Source organism: Lepisma saccharinum, chromosome 20, assembly GCF_977018435.1.
Source record: "Lepisma saccharinum chromosome 20, izLepSacc3.1, whole genome shotgun sequence".
NCBI lineage: Eukaryota > Metazoa > Arthropoda > Insecta > Zygentoma > Lepismatidae > Lepisma > Lepisma saccharinum.
The window spans coordinates 34,002,404-34,018,042 of record NC_139248.1 but is presented as its reverse complement, the minus strand read 5'-3'; the positions used below and the strand labels follow the sequence as shown (position 1 = coordinate 34,018,042).

General features: G+C 37.2%; 1 protein-coding gene across 4 annotated transcripts in view; it reads left to right on the top strand.

Moving 5' to 3' along the window:
• Nucleotides 1-345: 345 nt before the first annotated feature.
• The window catches only part of Rok (Rho associated coiled-coil containing protein kinase), a 120,057-nt gene continuing 104,763 nt past the window's right edge, over nucleotides 346-15,639 (top strand). For all 4 annotated transcript variants that reach the window (XM_083142336.1, XM_083142334.1, XM_083142335.1 and 1 more), the window contains exons 1-3: nucleotides 346-464; nucleotides 8,910-8,987; nucleotides 12,697-12,796. In XM_083142336.1, coding sequence (XP_082998462.1) covers nucleotides 12,698-12,796 — 99 coding nt within the window. In that variant the 5' untranslated portion in view covers nucleotides 346-464; nucleotides 8,910-8,987; nucleotide 12,697. The remainder of the gene's footprint in view (nucleotides 465-8,909; nucleotides 8,988-12,696; nucleotides 12,797-15,639) is intronic.

Below are 15,639 nucleotides of genomic sequence, written 5' to 3'. Positions count from 1 at the left end.
TGAATTTTTAAAAGTCGCATTAGTTGTTTTTAAATGGAAAATATTCATATATTGGAACTGTCCATTTTCGTACATCAAAAAGTTGAAAACGTTAAAATATTGTTTTAGAAAAAATAAATGGTTAGTTTGCTCTATGTATACATGTTTTGAAAAGGCTATATGTTGTGTGAATTTTTCTCGCCGGTAATTCGTTCTTATTATATAATTTCATTCATTAAATTATTCACTTACTTCTTTACCGAGTGTAGTGTCGCAAATTGCTGCTCCACCCAAGTAACATTTCGTGATGATTGAAATCTGCAATCTGTTTCTCATTTGCTTAATTCGATTGAATGCTGGGAATTTTTCTCCAGCTGAAGTAGCCATGTTGAATAGTAGTAGCGGGTGCGAAAGGAATAATGAAAAATGTTGAAGTACCGGTGCAAAAATTGAAGAGGATTACATTCGAGTGCGAAAATATGCAGGTAATACTAACAGATATAGTTCTGTACAATTGTTTTATTGTAACAATTGCCGGATGATTTACTCTGTGGCATCTAATTCTTGTGCAAGTTAACGCCAACTTGTGGTGGTTATCTAGTCGAAAGGCACGGCTGATAAAAGTGTTTTTTTAGAAAAAGAAGTTTTAACTGTGCCACTGGGTAATTCTTAGCATAATTCAGTTTAATACATTGTCTTTGTTACATAAATAATATTAGATATTTGTTTGAAAGATGCATATTCACCGTTTCTCGGGAACACTTGTCAACATCACACCTGTATTTGCGCTTTATTTACGACACTATGGTATACAGAAAGAAAATGTTTGTACAAAAAATGATGATGAGCTAGGTTTGTTATGCATTCGTTTCAGGAAAAAGTAAAAAGCTGTGAAAAGTATGTTGATTGTTTATGTTGACAAATTAGACAACCATCATTCCGTTGCTCCAGTGTTTACATGGTGTGGTAGTGGGTTGGCCTGGGAAAATGAAATGGCCATGGTTGTGTGAGGAAGGATGGTTGTGTGTTATTAAAGAATTATTCGGCAATTGCAGAATAGGATTTCATAGAAGTTCGCAACTATTCCTAATCTTTTGGTTCAAATAGTATGTACCACGAAGAATCCAAATAGGCTAAAGTAAGGTCTTTGATGACAAATTAGAGATAACCTTGTACTGCAAAATCTATTTTTAACCACTCCACGAGATGTACTTCAGGAACTTTAAATACCATTTAGGTTCAAATTTTCAGCATACACAAAACTTAAAACTTATAGCTTGATGGATTTTTATAAGCTACTAATTAGTATTGCTGCAGGTACTCATTTCCTACTACCAGAAAAGTAACCATGGATACTTTAGCCAAATAGCATATAAATTCTTTTCCTGGTGACAGAATTGAATTTCTTGTCCAGTTGTCATTATCTGGTTACAAAATTCAGTAAGTTAACTAACCACTTCACACTTAAGAAAGAACAAATAAGGATGAAACTTGTGTAAGATACATTCATATGTACCAAATAATATTGTTTTATTTCTCTGGCTTCACAGCTTTTAATATTTAATATAAGTAACTCATTAATTTCCTAATCTGTATTAGTACTTTTTCACTTCAAATATTTAATGGTTATTTAAGATCATCTAGCTTGACTGCCGTATGCTGGATGATTTTCAGTAGTTTTTTTTGGAGAATAAGGGAAATTATTGTGATATAGAAATTGAGGGCTAAATAATTAACGTTGTGATTGTAATTCCCATATTTATGATGAAAGGAATCTACTATCCAGGACAAAAATGCTGGGCCATGTGTAACTTTGGTATCCGTTCGTTATATCGGAGACACTATAAAATCTGATATTTTGTGTTTCGTATGGTTCGTACTTACCAATTGTGTATTCCAGAACATCTTTGAAGGTGCCATTAAGGTTTTCACAGGATTCGAAACCTTTTTTACACTAAAATAAGCCATTACTCGAAATGTTACGGAATTCATGTCATGGTGCGAGCCACACGAACCATTCACGGATAGCCCCAAAAACCATTTGGGATTGTATAACCATCCACGAATAGCCCCAAAAACCATTCACAGAAGGTTAGGTTAGGTTCAGTTAGTTTAGGTGGTAATTATGCAATATCACCCGAACACTTCTCACTCGTTTATTTCGTTAATTATAGCATTCTGCATAGCGGAAGATTCTTTAAGGTGAAGTTATGCCTTTTTCCATAAAGTAGTGTCAACTTTTCATATTACGAATCATTATTTGTCTTCCTTGTTCGGCTTGGGTAACAGACAATATGGCATGCACTCGTCATGGATCATCGCGTGTCATGCTTGTGTTTTGTCGATTTGGAGTGGGTAGGCAGTGTTTCAACCTTCATCAACAAAAAATACCTACTTTCGTGTTCATTTTGTCATTACAAACCATTGACGGAAAGCCCCAAAAAACCATTTACCATAGCCCCACAAATCATTGACGGATAGCCCCACGAACCATTGATGGATAGCCCCAAAAACCATTCACGATAACACCACGGTCCATTTCCGGCAAGGTTAGGTTAGGTAAGCATAGATAAAAGAAAAAAATTCTCGTAAGAAAAAGGCACTTTTGGAAACACTGGCGAGACCGCGTAACTGCAGGTACATAATGGAAATAATGGCATAATGTTGTCATAAAATGCAAGTTCCTTACATAAAAAGTGATTATTTCTTGTTCTGCAGCATTCTATGGTGAACTTTTCAGTTTCTGCGAAAGAAAATACCTGGAAGAACTTCGACAATGCTACAGAAACTGATTTCAGTAAGTAGTTTCTCCTGTAAATTTGAAGAAATCTGTGTGGATGATATCACATATTTATCGTTTAGGCAAACAGTTAAAAAAAAATGGTGTGGTTACGTTTTCGCTTAAATTGAAGCAACAGGAATTAATTTCTGGCTAAAATAGATTGACAGATGAAAAAAAAGACCTCGACGAACTTCGAAATTTCTACAGAAACTGATTTCCGTAAGTAGTTTCTCCTCTAAATTTGAAGAAAAGTGTGTGTGATATAACGAACTGTTACCGTAACTTTTTGTAAACCTGTCATAAAAATATGAAATTTTTGTGCGATAGTCGTTTCTTGTTGCTTTTTAATTAGGTCTGTCAAATATGTTGCTATTTTATGGGAGAGCCACATTTAATGTTTGTATTGTCAGCAATAGGTAACCCAACAGCCTTGCCACATGCATCAAAATTATGAACATGGTATAAGAAATCTAATTTCCATGGACATATTTTATGAATTTAATAATGTCTTTACAACCCAAACCTGCATTGTCTGTCTCATTGCTATAATATGTGTACTGTGTTGCCAAATGCCACTTGTGTGTACTTTTAACTCCACAGCCAACTGTTCAGCCAACAGCTTGACATAGAAAATATGATGAAAAGTTAAATATGGCTCACTCCTTGTAGTTTTAAACAATACGAAAGTTCATTCAGACAGTAGTGTTACTAAAGTAAGTGAATGTAATGTGTGAATTCAGCATCATGTAAAGCAATGCAATCCGTGTATTTTCACAAAGAATTGTATATAGATTGTGCATATGTATTGATAACAGTTCTGATTGTTTTATGATTTTTTTTTATTTCTTGTAGCAGGAAGACTAATTATCGTAGAATTTTGGCAATCATTGTCACATGAAATTTGAACATTCCTTAACCCTCCATAACCTGCGCGAATTTTGAATTATTTTCCTTACCATCACAATTATGGTTGGGAAAGCACTAGGTAACATATCTTCACTATTTCCCCCGAAAACATAGAGGCGTTGGCACCCTTTCTCTGTCGTACTTTTAGTTAATTAAACGCCCCTCAAGTGACCGCTCCCCCTTTGGCGGCACTCAGTACCGTGCGGGGGACGTTTCCTACCTTTACTAATCACAGCACGTCAACCATGAATTTGGCGGAAATACGAAGAATAAAACCACTGTTTTGCTGTTCGGAATGCAAATTATTTGAGTGCAGAAACCGTTGCAGTACCCATATTTGTAAGTTCCTTCAAGGTGTGTTTTCTACATTTGATTGTTTATTCTGCAAGTCAGAGAATTTTGGAACAAATAGTTCCTTTCTAAGCCCATATAAGTTGTATGATTTCAATTCGTTTTGAAAAATAAGTATAAAATAAAATACATTCATACTCTTATGAATGGTGAGTTCACTTTTTAGAGCCTTCATTATATGGAAAAATGTTAATTACTTTTAGAATAATATTTTGGTGCATTGCTTCAAGAGTGTAAGCTTGTAATTGTATGACACTGTCATTTTTGTTCACTTTTCTTCTAATAGCTAATAAAAATGTCCAAAATGGATATATTTCCCCTGGTTTCCTGTAAGTGCTAGTGTAATTCAACCTCGATTTGCATCAATAATTCACGTAAATAACGTTGGTTTTGATGAGGCAGCTCTGAGTGCCACGCGCTGTACATTTGGCTGCTATAAGGATGCGGATGACTCAGGGTTGAAGTAAAGAGTACTGTTAATTATTTATGTTGGGGAAAAAATACTTTACACAAGCATGCGTGCTCCCCATGGACAAGGCATTCTCCGTTGACAGAAGTGACAGCAAGTATCGTAGAATAGTAGGAATGAATGTAAAAGTAATTTGGAACCTTCCTGAAACTATCAGTACAGTTTTCATTTTGAAAAAGTCCAATTTATTAGTAAAATAAAGATGTTAGAACCTTGCGCAAAACTCCCCATTTTGCACGCTTGATGCATTACACAGACTACCACCTAACCTAACTACAACAGCATTTAGGGATGATGATATAATGCTAAGATGACTAAACTTGACCCACCTAACCTAACCATGAAAACATTTAGGTAAAATCAAGGTAAAGTGCTCCCCTGTGCTATGCACCACCCTATGAAGGCATTTAGGGGGTGTGCGGTTAGGGACCCGCACATTCTTGATCACGGCCGAAGGTGGGGGTGATGTGATCAGCACCATGCCCTTGGCCGCCTTTACCCACCGGAGTTTCCTCCAGGTACCCACTTGATACGACGCTGAGTGGGCACCGGAGCCGCTTCAACATGGAAAAATTTCCGGTTATCCCCGCTGAAGATCCAACCCAGGTCTCTCGCATGGTAGTTAGACACCCTAACAAATGATCTACTGTGGCTCATGAAAACATTTAGGGTTATTAAAATTCTAAGCGAACTAAACATGAGCTTCCTAACTACAAAAGCCTGTATTGAACTTAATCTTTGAATATTTTGGCGGCAAGAATTATGTAGAAGTAGCTATATAGAAAAGTGAAAAACCAGTGAAGGAAACATGCAGTAAGCAATCGCCAAAACTAAGCAGTATTTGTCAACAGACTTAAATCTAAATCGAACCATTTAAAAAATGTGTACATAACATCATGAAATCGCAATGAGACAAAAGGAACTTGGGCCAATGTATTTGCTAGTTATACATCGAAACTCTGCTTTATTGATAGGCAATAACAGGTAGGAAAAGGAACTTGATCCTTCATGTTGGAGCACGTGGTACCTCTCTGTACCCCATCAAGAAAGTGAAATATTTTGCTTGCTTTATGAAGATTATGTTGTTTATGAATATTTCCAGTTTTTTTTGTGTGCGGAAATGTGTTATTGTGAAGAAAAGTATGTCTGTTAAAGTGCTACTTTACCATGAAACAGAACAGCCTGAAGGCTTCACACAAGTTAATATAGATAGCACCCAACATGACATTCCACAACAGCAGTAATAATTTTATGTTGTTCGGTTAGGAGTGTTAGGTTTTGAGCTGATAGTAATTTCCAACATGTTCTTTCGCTATTTTAGTGTGCATACGAACAGTTTTTACTAATAAAGAGGAGTGAAAGTACTCTGAGATGCAGGTTTTTACTTACATAGGCCATATTTTGGAATCGGATATCTCCATTGTTATGTAAAACATCAAAATCTGTCAATTAAAAAAAAATCAACGTATATCTCGAGGGGGTACAGTGGGTTAATACCCCTGGTCATGCTTGAAATTCAGATTCTTTATATATACAAGCAAGATTCAGTTACCACCTGGTATGTACAGGGTTTGTCCAATAACTATCGGGTTTAATTTTGTCCGGCCAATTGGAATGGGTGGAGGGCAGTCTCTGTGGGTGGGATCTGTGTTGCAGGATGTCATGTGAGCTAGGAGACCCAGCTCAGTTGACTCCGAGCCTTTGGAGTCAGTAGGTCGCGCCTGAAGTGAAAGTGTGTTTAGTGCTTGCGTTGAGATTCAAGCTGCAGCGTTGTGCCATAAAATTTTGCGTTAAACTGAAAAATCTGCTACGGAGACTTTTGATATGATCCGTGAGGCTTACAAGGACAAAACCATATCCAAAATGCATGTTTTTGAGTGGCATAAAGAATTCAAAGATTGCCAGGAAGATGTCGAAGACTAATATCGTGCTGGACGTTCGACATCGATCCGAAACGCTGAAAATGTGGCCAAGTGCGAGAACTTCTGAACAGTGATTGCCGGTTAAGTGTTCATTTGATACAGGAGTTAAATTTACTGAAATCCACTGTGCATTCAATTGTGACCAATGTTGTGGGCGAAGTTGGTGCCGAAGGTCTTGTCAGAAGGAACACCGTGTAACAATTTGTCGTGATCTGTTGGAATGTTTGGAGACTGATCCAAATCTTTTGGACAGAGTAATAACCGGTGATGAAACCTGGATTTTTGAGTACGATCCGGAGACCAAAAGGCAAAGTGCTGAGTGCCACACAAGTGCCTCTCCTCGACCAAAAAAGGCCCGCATGAGCAAATCAAGAGTGAAATTGATGCTCATCATCTTTTTTGATGCAAGAGATGTGGTGCATAAGGAGTTTGTGCCTGCTGGACAAACAGTGAACGGGAGATCGCAGATTCCTGGCTGCTGCATCACGACAATGCGCCCAGTCACACGTCGCTAATTTTGAGAAAGGCACTGGCCAAACAGGGAATCTGAGGTGTCAAAAAAAAAAAAGGTCAGGGAATTTTTTTTTTTACTCAACTTTTAGGCCTCTTTTATGTGCAACACAACCACGGTGCCAGAAACCAGTGATGGCAGGAGTTGGGAGGGGGAGAGAGAGAGAGAAATATTTCCAGAGGGGCATATGATATTACGTGAAGAATGAATTGAATTATCATTTTTTCTTGTCCATATGTAAGGGGACAGAACTGTCAACAGATGGAGGGGATGGGAGCAGGTGGCGCAATCCTATAATTGTCGGTGTTGTAGTAAGGCATTTTGTTGGACAAACTGAAGGAACATGGACACAAATAAGCTCCATTGATACATACGATTTTTTTCTAATATCGCCATCCGACTAAGTATCTCACTACAACATCCAACAAAAACCACGTGCATACACAAGAGCTTTAGACTGCAAATATGCTGCTTGAATTTTATTACTCTTCTGGCTCACTTCACCTTATTTAATGTAGCAGTACTTACTAAGGTTTCTTTCATCATCCTGATGTATTCTGGTTTCGCACAAGTTAACATATATTTACAATGGCATTGCACTATTCTTAGATATCAAGAAGAATCCAACAAAAGAGGATATATATTGAATACTATCACGAAAAAGTGAAGCATAAATCTGCATTGGTGAAAGTTTTAAAAATTTGGCAAGTGCATGCTCCCAACCTCAAATTTCCTGCAACACTAGTATTGCAATTAAATTAACGCCACTCTCTGTCCTGTCTGTTATACAAGGAGTGCCCAGAAAGTAATTTCCAATTAGTAGGGACCTTGATTTTTTCGCAAACGCGGAAACAGTGAGAAATGTTAATTGCTCCAAAGTTGTGTTTATGAATGTGGAGTGATGTCTTGACACATTTTTCGCCCATTTGAAATAGCGAATAACGCGAATTTGGCATAAAATGGGAATTGTTGGCATTTTTAGGGATTTTTTTTTAAAAAATGTCCTATAAGAACGGAAAATTCCGTGAAATTCAACATTCTTGTCTTCTAGGCTTAGAGAAAAATAAAGGACCATATTTGTGTACATAGAACATGCATGTTTTTCCAACATTTTATTCAACAGTAAATTATTATGCTTGTTATACATGGAATAATTCCGACCGCCACATTAAATCATGTATTTCCTATAAATTTGTCAACTTCTATCAAAACAATTTGCATCAAGAGCAAAGGGGCAGGGTTCTAACAGGAGATCGAGTGCGTATCTGCCGTCACACGGGAGCCGCATCTTCAATATTTGTCACGCGAGATGTGTTTGAATTACCAAGCTAAGTGTGCACAATCGGCATTTGTCGAGCGAGAAATAATGGAGCTCAGTCATTATGGCATCTCACTATCATGAGAGAGACCCAGGGTCGATCTCCTGCAGGGGAGAACCGGTATCTTTGCTACATGTTCAAACTGCTTTGGTGCCCACACAGCATCGTATCAAGCGGGTACCTGGAGGAAACTTTGGGGGGTAAAGGAAGTCAGGTGCATGGTGCTGATCACATCACCCCCACCTTCGGCCGTGATCAAGAAAGTGTGGGGCCCCAACTCCACACCTCCTAGACGGCTTGGTGCTAAGCACAGGGGAGCACTTTACTTTTACTTCCTCTTCCTTTCAGCCTAACTGATGTGTACCTTCTTTGACATACATAACCCCTTCAACCAGTGATCTCTGACAAATCAACAAGTATATGGTGCTCTAAACATTTTTTAATTCAATACCTGTTAGTAACGTGTGTGAGAGTTACGTAACATGTTGCAATATACCCATGTATACACCTAAACTAAGTCACTTGCAATAAGAAGAAATTGAAACAGATTTACGAAAGTTGCATTCTGTAACAGGTATTTTTCACAAGAAAAACTTATGATTTTGATAATATAATGATGTGCATTCTTTGACCATGTACTTAATGATTGAAATGTTGTATTTTTTCTTAGGATCAAGAGAAGGGAGAAACCTAGCAGCTGGTGAGCAGCTTGAGACTTTTCGCCTTTCTAGTGATTTTTAGATCTAAGGTAAGGGTGCATTCTTTATTCATCTTTTGTTTTATGATCAGATATCACTATGTTGCACTGTATTCAGTCAGAAAGGGTGGGATATATGTGGGTTGGAGATTTAATAGTGGCAACTATTTATTTAAAAATTATACAAAAGAACTCCTGCTGTGAAACTTTTACAGCCCTTCGATGTAGTCACCAACAATGTGTGCAACCATTGCCAGCATTGTGGAAGTTGAAGTATACCTGTAGCAGCGCCTGTTCTGTTCATGGTTCGAATGGAACGGTGTATTGCCTAAAGAATCTCTGGAACAGATCGGAAGCGAAAGTGTATCAGAATCGACAGATATCAGCGGTATCAGTATCAGAGAGTATTGACTGGAATTTAAATTTAAATGATCTTAGGGATAAAATCAAAGTCACAGGAGCTTAAGACCGGGGGATGGTAGACCACTTGCCAGCCCCATCGAGTTAACAAATCAGCCACAGATTGCGCTACATGCACCCAAGCATTGTCCTGCAAAATGATGGGAAGATTCAGCAGAAAGTGTTGCCTCTTCTTTTGCAATGCAGATTCCCCGCATGCCTCACGAAGACCTTGATGACACTGTCATGCTGTACGGCAGTGGTCACATTCAATCTTTATCCAACTCCGCTTGTCCTGCTTCGAAAACATTGTTGCGACTACGTAACTTTAGACTGCCAACTCCAACGATACTCTATTCCTCTCATTGCTCTGGATGTACCCAGTATTTGAAGGAAGAGTTCATTTCCTGTGAGGTAGGTTAGGTATCAAACTAATATGTGGTGCAAGCGAGAAACACCAGTTCCATTTCATGGCGTACATAAAGCAGTGTTGCTACTATTAAATCTCCAACTCTCGTATTAATTGGAAGTTGATCAGTAGTAGCTGATGTAGGTACATATGTGCATAAAATTACTGCTAACTGTGTTGATTCTGATATTTCTGTGAATACATGCAAATGCGACATTTTGTTTCGTATGCATGCAGCCTGCTTGTGTAATTTAAATTTTGAAGTGCACGGTTTCATTTTTTAAGACACTACCCATTGTGGTACACATTAATATAGATAACTTTCTCTGTATCTTTACTAGGGCTGCTTTGAACCTATGCCGACACTCGTAATTATTAAAAGTTGTTCAAAATGTTGATTAATATTTGTGTGTAAGTATTACCCTCCAGTTATATGCATCAGTTTACCAAGAATTTTGCTTTAAAATGTTCAAGAAATACATCAGAATATTAACGTACATGTTATGTAATCACAAAATCAAGTTTTTCACACAAAACTGGTGCAAAAATAGGAAGACATTTTGAATTTTGCATGATTTCGAAGATAATTAGACTCTGTGAAAGTGTCACATGGCATTTTTGAGGACCCCATGAAAGACTAAAATGCCTGAAAAGTATCAGCTGTAATCGGTAACTAAAAAAATAAATTCCAGTCAATACTTTCCGGTACTGATACCGCTGGTATCTGCCGATTCTGTTACACCGGTCTTGGATCAGCCCTAATCTTTACTTCGTGGTAATCACCTGAGGTGTGGTGATGGCCAAGCTCAGTCCCCTTGGAATTTCAAGTAGTTTTCTTTCTTTTGTTCCTTTCAAAATGTTGAAGCTTAAACTCTGCTTTCCTTTGTTGTGAAACTACTAATTACTACTAATTATTTACTCCACAACTTACGTTTCTTTTCTGTGAGTTACTTTATTTTATTTTTCACCTTACCTTGTCCCTTCTGTTATTATTTACCTGTATGTGTAAGCAAAAACTGAAATTTGCTGGTGGTTTATAAATTTGAACAGTCCTTTAGTTACATCTTTCTGATATTACAAGTGTATTTTTTAATGTAAGCAGTTTAATACAAAAGAAGCCATATAATAGAACTACTGTAAGACCTGTTGATATATGTTAAATGTTGAAATTGTTGAATGATTCTGTTCCATCCAAAAATTGATTAACAATTCTGAATTTCTGTGTTACAATCTTAATAATGAAATCAGTCCTTATAAAACGTTTTTCTTGAAGGCACCAAATCAATTTTGAACATTATTATTTACTGTAATGACTTGTAAAATTTGTGTGGGTATTAATGTGTCTGACAAATTTACAATTCATGATGGGCTAAAACTAGGAGATGCATTATCTCCATTGCTCTTTAATTTTGCCTTAGAATATGCTGTTAGGAAGGTAATAGAAACTAACGAAGGACTAAAATTAAACGGTGTGACTCAGTTGTTAGCATATGCAGATGATGTAGACTTATTAGGGGATGACATAACTACAATTAAGAATAATGCTAAAATATTTTTCAAAGCAGCTAAAGAGATAGGTTTAGAAGTTATCAAAGAGAAAACTAAATCTATGCTTACAGGCCGAAACCAAGTGTTAGGTAATAATCAAAATCTAATTATTGATAACTCGTTTGAACCAGTTTCCAAATTCAAGTACTTAGGAGTAATACTAACAAATGAAAATGATATTAAACAGGAAATAAAAAGCAGACTTAATTCAGGAAATGCATGTTACTTTTCTCTTCATAAACTTTTGTCTTCTCGTTTAATATCTAAAAAACTAAAAGTTAAAATATACAAAACAGTAATTTTGCCTGCATTATTATATGGATGCGAAACTTGGTCCCTTACATTGAAAGAGGAACATAAATTGAGGGTATTTGAAAATAAGATCCTTAGGAAAATCTTTGGACCTAAAAGGGATGAGGAGACAGGTGAGTGGAGAAGGTTACATAATTTAGAAGAAAATAATTTGTATTCATGTCCAGATATTATTAGAATAATTAAATCAAGAAGGCTTAGGTGGGCAGGCCATGCGGCACGAATGGGAGAGGAAAGGAGAGTTTACAGGATTCTTGCTGGGAAACCTGATGGTAAGATACCTGTAGGAAGGCCAAGACGAAGATGGAGGGATAATGTTGATGGACCTAAAGGAAATCGGTAGGGATGGATAAGAGTATATAGATCTTGCTCAGGATAGGCACAGATGAAGGCCTGTGTTGCTGCAGCCATGAACCTTCAGGTTTAAGAAGGCGAGAGAGTCAGTCAGTCAGTCTGTAATGACTTGTGATATGTAGTTACTGAATAAGGGAGGAAAAGTATATTGTTTTGTCATATTGGAAAACGTTTTACAGACATTAGGAAATAATATAGTTGAATTATAAATTTTGCAGAAGCTCTGTTTGGTAGTTTAAGTGTTAAAAAAAATGGGTTCCTCTACAATTGCCTACATTAGATAGTACTTGAACTGAAGCGTTGAAAAGAAAAATTAAATGAAGTTTAATCAAAACTTCAATTGAGATGTTATGTAATGATTTCTCAAGTTCCCACGTAGCCAAATGGTTAGCACTCTTGCCTTTGGTGCGAGCGGTCCTGGGTTCAATTCCAGGTGGGAGCCCCCAAATTTCGGCAATGATCCAGCATTGTGAGGACAATTTGAGAGTTACTTGAAAAGGAGTAGTGGGTTCCAGTCTCAAAAGCCAGAAAACAGAAGTGATGGGACTGTGTGACCCAATGAAAAAGCCTCTGGCATGCCCTGGCTCCTTGCTATTGAGCATGGAGTTTAGTAATGATCTCATTTTTTCCTTGCAATCCTTGATTTTAATCAGTTTTAGATATGGAGTGAGAAAAGGTAGCACTGCACAAACGATTTCTTTTCGATTATCACTTACATACTATTTTTTTTCCCTGTAGAATGGAAGAACTCAAGGACGAGGATCGAAAGCGTAGGCTCCGACACCTGGAAGAAAAAATACAGGATCCTCGGAGCATTGTAAATGTTGATTGCCTACTGGTAAGAACATGTTCATCATTATGTACTATTTACATCATTGAGTATTGATAAACACACAATAAACTAAATATTGTTCTCATGTGCTCGGTTCAAAAACCAGGCCAGTTGAAAACCGTAAATTAAGAGTTTCTCTTAGGTATTTATTGATATATACATGCTAGATGTAACTGTACAGAAGCCCATGTTATATTTGTAGGGGAAAGGAAATTTAACAGTTGCTCTGACCAGTGAGAAATACAGTTGAAAGGAAATTTTAAAGTGATTAACAGGTATGTGCATTGTTCTCAGTCGTACTTTGAGTTTTGATGTCTGCTTGAGTAGTATCCGATGATTGCACATGCATCACTTTTAGCCCCATCTTTGGAAATGCCTACTGTATATTTTACTCTCAGTGTGTAACTCTCATCCTTCACTATTTCATATATCAGAAAAACCTTTTATAAGAGAATGAAATAATTCTCACTCAAATCTTCAGCTGTGTTATGGTAGGTGTCGTTTAGTAATTTTTGCTATGCATCAATTGGCCTTTTTTGTTTTCATGCTCATGTTTCAACTCTTTATGTTGGTTCACATATGACAAACGTGTGTGTATACATACACCATGTACATATACATTGCGTTCATTAAATGAAAAAAGTCAACACCTAACTCCAGATCTCGTCTTGTTACCAATGTCCAAAACAGGCACACTTAACGAAATATCGTTACTAGTTTTCTCAGGTATTAACCTTTTGGAGCCCAAGGCCATTTTCACAGGTAACCACTTGGTGCCCGAGCCGATTTTGAGCAAAATGCAAAGTTTCAATGAAATAAGTGTAGATCGGAGGCTAATTGCCCTAGAGAGATGAATGTTATACCGTTGTACGCGGAATAAACCAGAGATTCAGACTATATAAAATTTATACAAATTTGGCCTATATGTGGTGGGAGAAGGGGAGAACCCCCAAAATTCCAAAATTCTGGGGGGAAAATGGGGATTCCCCCCTCCCCCAAGGAAAAAGTATATGACAGTGTCGACATGCACATGGAAATTATCGCTGGCATGTAAGGAACACAAAAATCATATGATCAATGTAACGTGAGTTGTACCCCCAAAAGGAATGGTCAGCACGCCACTGATTCAAGCTTCAAAATGCAGCATTACCTTGAAATGACCGTAGCTCTGAGGCTAATTGCCCTAGAGAGATGAATGAGATACCGTTGTATGCGGAATGAATCACAGATTCAGACGATATAAAATTTATACATATTCGGCATATATATGGAGGGAAGAAGGGGGAATCCCCCCCAAAATTTTTTTTTTTTAAAAAATTGGGGTTTCCCCTCCCTGCCACCCCCGAAAGAAAGGACATGAAAAGGTCAACATGCACATAGAAATTATCGCTGGCATGAAAGAAACAGAAGTCGCAACCTTTCTATTCTTAGCTTTTTTGTTTATATGTATTTCTAACATTTTAGTGAGAAATGTAACGTGTGTATGTGTAATTAGACCAAAGTATTGCTTTTTTTGTTATTTTTAAATATATACAAGATGCTATTTTAATGGTGTCCACGGATCTCAGAAACATATAGAGGACGTCAAAACAAACAACTTTCCTCAGTAACATGTGTGTCGTTTAGGCGTGACAAATGTTTAAAAAAAATCCGTTTTGCCACCTGTATGTTGCCAACTCAACACAACTTTTGATCGCGTCTGTGACATATCTTCCTGTCATGAAACGCCACAGATGTCATCAAATATTTACAAATTGTGCAGCAGGATGTACCGATAAACAAACTTCCTTCGAATGCAGTTTCCAGGGGTGAAGGAAACGCATTTCTTTAGAACAACAAAGCCAGCCTTCCTTTGTCGGCAAAATTTTTCCCTTGAAAAAAGACAAAGAAGAAGTCACCTTTTTCCCACCATTTTCATGAAAATAAACGTGCAACAATCACTTCTGTTAAATACATGTGTTAACAACAATATGAAAAAAGAAAATCTGAATTCCAGCCAAAAATAGCGAAGTTATAATGTAAAAACTACGACCTTGACAAAGCATCTCGATCGAGACGATCGGGCACCAAAAGGTTAACCTTGTATTGTGTGTGTATTTGTCTTGGAGAAAGAAAAGAATATTTGAATGTACTGAGAACTCATGTGAAAATTGTAGCTCAACTTGAGATCTCTGGCATTCCGTTCTAATGCTTCACCAAGTCAGCCTCCCCACAACTTCTGCAACTTAGATCTGTATGTAAGTTTACAATGTCCATATTTATATCTTCTAGCTATATTTTCAAACCTAGCTGTTCTGGCTCAAAGTATTTAATTACATTATATTATAGTAGCCAAATGAGTGTGTGTGTAACATTAAATGTTTTGTTCTTAATGTTTGGAGTGTGTGTGTGTGGTCTTCCTTTTTTAATATCAGAACTCACGAACAATTCTCTTCTCTTGTTCTACTCCTGCGTTGTCTTCATAGTAAGTCATTCTGTACATCAAGTGCTAGTCTGGCATGGGTGTTCCTTTCTGTGAGTGTCCCTTCATCATTCATCCTTTTTTGTTTCTATTAGCTAAAAGTGGCCGGAGGAGAATGCAAAATAATAACAAATAAAGAAAAAACATTCTGGTATGCTAGTGAGCATCAGATGGGAACCAACCATGTTACCCTTTATTTCCATGTACTTGTGTTTCCGTTTATCAAGTGTGATTTACTCATTTTTTTTCATTAAGTGTATATGCAGCCCACAGAATACAGCAAGAATAATATATCAGTCACTGATTTTGTGACAATGGTAACTGCCATAAGTTTAGAAATTAGAAGCTGAAAGTGTAGCAGCTAGATATCTTCGGGTACTAGTTTTGT